General features: G+C 49.6%; 1 protein-coding gene across 1 annotated transcript; it reads left to right on the top strand.

The window, feature by feature from the left end:
* Positions 1 to 2,717: 2,717 nt before the first annotated feature.
* Positions 2,718 to 5,623, top strand: EAH_00012240 (hypothetical protein, conserved; the record flags this gene model as incomplete). The annotated part of the gene is made up of 5 exons (XM_013394736.1): positions 2,718 to 2,726; positions 2,915 to 2,998; positions 3,327 to 3,584; positions 3,921 to 4,343; positions 4,811 to 5,623. The coding sequence occupies 5 exons, from the start codon at positions 2,718 to 2,720 to the stop codon at positions 5,621 to 5,623; spliced, it is 1,587 nt and encodes a 528-aa protein (XP_013250190.1).
* Between the last annotated feature and the right edge of the window lie 320 nt (positions 5,624 to 5,943).

Genomic DNA, 5,943 nt, shown 5'->3' with positions numbered 1-5,943 from the left:
CTCTCTCTCTCTCTCTCTCTCTCTCTCTCTCTCTCTCTCTCTCTCTCTCTGTGTGTGTGTGTGTGTGTGTGTGTGTGTGTGTGTGTGTGTGTGTGTGGGTGGGGCTGTTTGCAATCTCTTTCGTTTTTCGTCCCCATTTCTCTGTCCCTCTGCCCGTTTGCCTCCCTGGCGTTTTCTGCCTTTAATCTCAAAACAAATCATAATTGTGTGTAAAGTGCCACTGGCAGTATCCGCCTATCTCTTTACTTCCTTTCCCTCCGAGGTGTCTGTACACCAGCGAGTCGGCAGCTGCGCCTCTCCCGTGAGGTGTATGTACGCCTCACGCGTTGCTGCCCGGGTAGCGCATTTGGGCCGAAAGCAGCTTAAGTTGACCATATATTTTATTCTTTTAATAACGGAAAAAAACAAATGCAAATATACTACTGCTGCCTTTGCTGTTCTGCTGCGGTGTACTTCCGATGGTCCCCCAGCAGACCGAAGCAACATTGAAAACAACCGCAGCCGGTGCAGCAGCAGCAGCAGCAGTTTGTAAATAAATCGTTTTCTTCTTTCATTCACTTGATTATAATATTTATTTAATTTAGTGAAGAAGGCACAGACAGGCTTCCAACCTTAGCTCTCACTGGCGCTCTGCCTCGAGCAAGCCACGAGACTGCAGCAGCAGCAACAGCAGCAGCTGCTGCTGCTGCTTAGAACAGCAGCAGCTGCTGATGTTGCTGCAGAGGCTGCGGGGGCAACTACATCTTAGATGTTCTCCCAGTGAGAAGAGATGAAGCCAAAAACAACAATTGTCTCTTCATCAAGCTCCTTAGTTACAGATCTCACTGAACGTTGCAACGTTCCATTAGCTGCTGCTGCTGTTGCTGTCGCTGCAGCTGCTGCTGCTCCTTCGTCTTCGGCTGCGGTTCGCAGTCCTTGGATCGTTCCTTCGTGCTACTGGCTGCTGTTGCTTCAGCAGCTGCAGCAGAAGCAGCACTTATTTGCTGCTGTGTGCGGGCATTGCGGCACTTCTCTCACTTGCTGCCATCCCCACGGGGGCCCTCCTGCCTCGCGGCTAGCCCTCTGTTGTCTCCTTTCTGCAGCAGCAAGCTAGTGGTCTTCTCTGCACATCCTGGCATCCGCAGGCTGCAACTGCTGCTCATTGTGCAGCAGTTGCTGCTGCGGCTGCTGCTGCTGCTGCTGCCGCTGCTGCTGCTGGCCGGCCGGTTAACTTACTGCAGGGGCCCCCGAGGCCCCCGCGGCTCGCTGGGGTGTCCTAAGGATTTAGATGAAACCCTTCCTTCAGGGCTGAAGTTTTTGCTGCGGTTTCCTCAACAGAGCAGCAGCAACAGCAGCTGTGGTAGCACGAACAGCAACAACAGCAGCACTTGCTGCTCTAAGGCAGCAGCGCCAGCTGCGGCAGCATCATCATCACCTCCACCAACAGCAGCCGCAGCAACAGCAGCTACAACCGCAGCAGCAACAGCAGAAGCAGCAGAAGGAGTAGCACCCAGAACAGCCGCAGCAACAGCAAAAGTAGCAGCACCCTCAGCGGACCCACCTGCAGCACAAGCAGCAGCCTCGGCAGCAGCGGCGCCTCAGGCAAGAATTCTTGTGGGGGGGGTACCGACGTGAAGAAAGAACGAAGGAGAAATCATAGACTAGCAGCTGCACGCCTGCTTCCTTTTGTCTCCTTTTGTCCCCTTTGCCGAAGATGGATCAGCTCAAGCAGTTTATTTTGAATCACCTCTGCAAATATGTTGAAGGTGATAATACAGATGTTTTAGGCTTTAGGCTTTATGGTTTTGGGTTTAGGGTATACTGTCGCATCGGGCCTTCCTGGCCCCAGCGGTTTAGGGTTTAGTATTTAGGGTTTTAGATCCGCAAGCGCGTCAACCACCCAACTATAACCCTCTAGCCTATCCCCTAGACCCAAAACCCTCTACTCTTGAGTTAATAGTGTAACCACTAAACCCTAGACCATAATCCATAAGGCCTACCTCATTGGATCTTGCTGTTTCCGTTTGTCTCCTTTTGTCTCCTTTTGCCACTTCCTGTCTCCTTTTGTATATGTCTGTATGTCTGTTAAATTTGTCCTTTTTTGTCTCTTTTACCTAGTTTTGTCATGTTGCCTCCATATATCTCCGCTTGTCTCCTTTTGTCTCTCGTTATCTTCTGTTTCATGTTTGTGTTTTTGTTCGTGTTGCTGTTTTTTGTCTTCAGTCCGGCGTCAGGATTTGTTGTCTTTCGGCTATGAGCGCGGGTTGGAGATGAAAGATTTGCGTTTCAATGCAAAGTCCATCAACCAGATGCTCCAGGCAAGCCTGCCTATCCATTCACTCACCGCCAGCTAGCTAGCTAGCTAGCTGGCGGAGATAGATAGCAAGATAGATGGCTGGCTAGCTAGCCATCGATCTTACTATCTATCTATCTATCTTGCTTACTAGCTAGCTCTATCCCTTTCCACCTGGATAGCTAGCTAGCTGGCTATATACGTAGAGTGACAGGTAGATAGGTAGACAGATAGATACACAGATAGATATCTATGTGCTACTTAGCTAGCTGTGAGTGTTAGCTCGCTAGCTAGATAACTAACCGGCCAGCTTGGCACCCATGAAGGCGGGGAGTGGGTGGCTAGCTAACTGAAGAATAAACTTGCTTGTTGATGAGCTGGTTAAGATATTTAGTTTAGGGTATTACGCCTTAAGATCAGGGTTAAGGGTTCTAATGCTCAAAGCATGGAGGGGGTTTAAGGATTATAATGGTTTAGGGTGTTTTAGGAGGCGGGCGCAGCCCTCTGGCTCGATCTACTGCTTAGGGTTTAGGGAATGGGATTTGGGCTTAGAGTCCACGTAGAATTGCGCAGAGCCGGTTTAGGGTCTATGGCTTAGGGTTTATGGTTTAGGGTATAGGGTTGGTGGGGGGTTGTGTTCAGGCTTCGAATGCGGAAGCTCGGGTGGAGTTTGGGAGGATCGGGCAGCTGAATCTCCTCTACACCCCATTGCCAGGCATTGTGACTGTGAGTTGTTTAGGGCTTAGGGTTTGGGGTTTGCGATCTTTTGTCTCTTGTGTGACTTGCATTTGTTCTTTGCTTGTACCTTTTCTTTTCTGCATGCACTAAGCGTGCCCTCATGCATGCAGTAAAGATGAGTACATGCATGCATTAAACATACCTGCATGCAAGCACTAGACCCGCCTGCATGCATTCAGTAAACCCATCGGCATGACTCTGTGCATGAATGCATGCATGCATGCACAGAACCTTCTTGAGTGCATGCAATACAGAAGCCTGATTGCATGCATGCACTGTACCCGCTGCATGCATGCGTGTATTGTTTGTTTCGCAGCTTCAGTTGAAGGACGTGGATATTCGAATTCGGCCAAATTTTACGGGTTTTGCACTGAGGAAGTTGACCGAGACACTGCAGGAGTTGGGGGAGATTGGGGCTTTGGAAGAACGCCCTTTGGGGCCTTCTGTTGTCTCTACAGGCCCCCCACCCGGTGCATGCATTCTCTCCAATGCATGCATGCATCCAAGTGCATGCATGCCCCCCTATGCATGCACAATAGCAAACACACCCCCCAAACACAACACACACTCGAGGGTGAGCCCACGCGACTTTTTCCGTAGATCGCGGTCTATGTACACCGTATTTGTTTGTTTCTTTCTGTATATTGTGCACTTATGTTCTTAATATTATATATATTCGGTTCATCTTCTTGGGTGCTTCATATAATATTGTATTTTATGTGTTCATGAATTGCATGTGCGCCCATATTAAAAGATGCATTCACTATATTCGCAAGTTGCACATAAATAAACAATACTTGGGGCTACTTGCAGAGCGGAAAGTCTGCCTGCCTGCATGCAACAAGTGTCCATGCATGCATGCCTGCATGCATTTGGGTGTTGTTCGTCTTTGTTTTCTGTCTCTCTGCAGCTCGTCCCCCCGTGCCGCGTGCCTAAGCCGCCCCCAGTGGTTCGGCGAGCGGAGTTTGTAGGGTCTTCCCCTGCCTCTTCTTTTTATCAGCAGCCTGTTCAGGGAGAGTGGCTAGCTCAGGGATCTGCTGCTGCTGCTGCTGCTACTTCTGCTGCTGCTGCGGCTGCTGCCGCTGCGGCTGCTGCTGCGAGGGAGGCAGCTGACGACTGCTGGGCCCGTGTGTGGGGAGAAGATTCTCTGCTGTCTCCTTGTCTCTCGCTTCTGTCTCCAACGCAAAGGCAAACACAGCAAATGTTTGGTGCAGGAGACAAAAATATATACGGACACCCTGCTACTCCAGTAGCAGAGACCCTCGATTTCGATCACCTTAAACACATTCAGTTGCCGTCTATCACTCTCGATGCTGCTGCTGCAGCACAGAAGGTGCGCGCGTGCTTCAGCATGACTTCTGCATGTGCTGCATGCATGAATGCATGCAGTTGAATAGGAAAGCATGCATGCATGCATGCATGCATGCATGCATTTAACTCCCTTGCAAGCGCTTTGTTGTCTCCTCGTATTCTCCTGCTTAGCGCTACTGTACCGGTATCGTGTCTTGGTTTTTCTTCCTTCTACAACGATCGTTTCCCTCGTTGTTGTTTGTCTCCATTGATGCGTTTGCCGTCTGCCGTCATTTCTGTGTCTTTTCCTTACAAGCCCTTGCATGCATGCACATGCATGCAAACACATACGGCTGTGTCTGTCTATATAAGCATACATAAATATATATATATATATATATTCATACGTACTTTCATATACATGCACAGTATATATATATATATATATATGTATACGGAGGGAGAGAGAAAGAGAGAGATATGTTTGCGTTTGTTTGTTTGTCCTCTCAGCTGTTGCCTCCTGGGAGGGCCTTCCCTACCTCCTTTGCCTCTCTCTCTTCTTCCCGGCCGGCGGTCTCCCCAACTCAGCCGCTGCTGCATACGCCTGTGTCTGCGCAACGCGAGACAAATCGATTCAACTCCACACCGGTGCAGCAGCAAACTCAGCAGCAGCCACAGCGGCCCCAGCAACTGCAGCAGCAAACTCAGCAGCTGTCACAGCAGCCTCAGCAGCAGCTGCAGCAACTGCAGCAACCATTTTCCCCTCAGTGCTCGCCACATCCTATAGGACCTTCTTATAGTGTGTACACCCAAAGAAGTTCGTATGCAAATATGCATTTGCAAGCTGCCTACCCCTACATTCCAGCTTCGCCTTCAAACCCTCATGCTCAGATGCAGCAGCAGCAACTGCAGGAGCAGCAGCAATTCCAGCAGCAGCAAGTGCAGCAGCAGCAGCAGCAGTATGGGCTCTCCATGGGCTCCTCTGGACATTCTCCGAGTGTCTGTACACCGCAGTACTCCCCTGCATTAAGGGCCAACTTCACTTCAAACCCTCACTTCATCCCCTACCCTCAAGGAGGAGCCCCACTGCAGTTGACTAACTCCATGGCAGCGCATGCTGCAGCTAGCAGCAGCAGCACAGCAGCAGCACAAGCAGGCTCTCAACCAGCCGTTTTGGTCTCTGCTAATGCAGCCCCCCAGCCACAGCCTGGGGGGATTTATACTTTGCCCTCGCAACAGCTACAGCAACAGCAGCGGCAGCAACAGCTGCTGCAGCAGAGACAAAACTCGGCTTCTGCAGGTGCCTCTAAGGGCCGGCAGTAGCTAGGCAGCAATAGCAGCGCCGCAGCAACAGAAGCAGCAGAGCATAGACATCTGCATTTGTTCTTTTTAGTTCTTTTTAGTATTATTCTCGAGGATTCGTTTCTTTTTGTCTCCTTTTGGCTCACGTTGTCCCCTCCTCTCTTTGTTTTTCTTTCACACTCTTAGACAATTCACCAAGACAACCCAAAACAAAACAAACCGTTAGCAGCTCCTGCCATATATATACAAATAAAATATACATATATATATATACACTTATTTATATAGGTATATACACACGGTATATACACACGTATATATATATATATATATATATATAT

The sequence above is a fragment of the Eimeria acervulina genome, genomic scaffold (genome assembly GCF_000499425.1).
Source record: "Eimeria acervulina Houghton genomic scaffold, Eah_scaff67, whole genome shotgun sequence".
NCBI lineage: Eukaryota > Apicomplexa > Conoidasida > Eucoccidiorida > Eimeriidae > Eimeria > Eimeria acervulina.
This window is presented reverse-complemented; position numbering and strand designations above follow the sequence as displayed.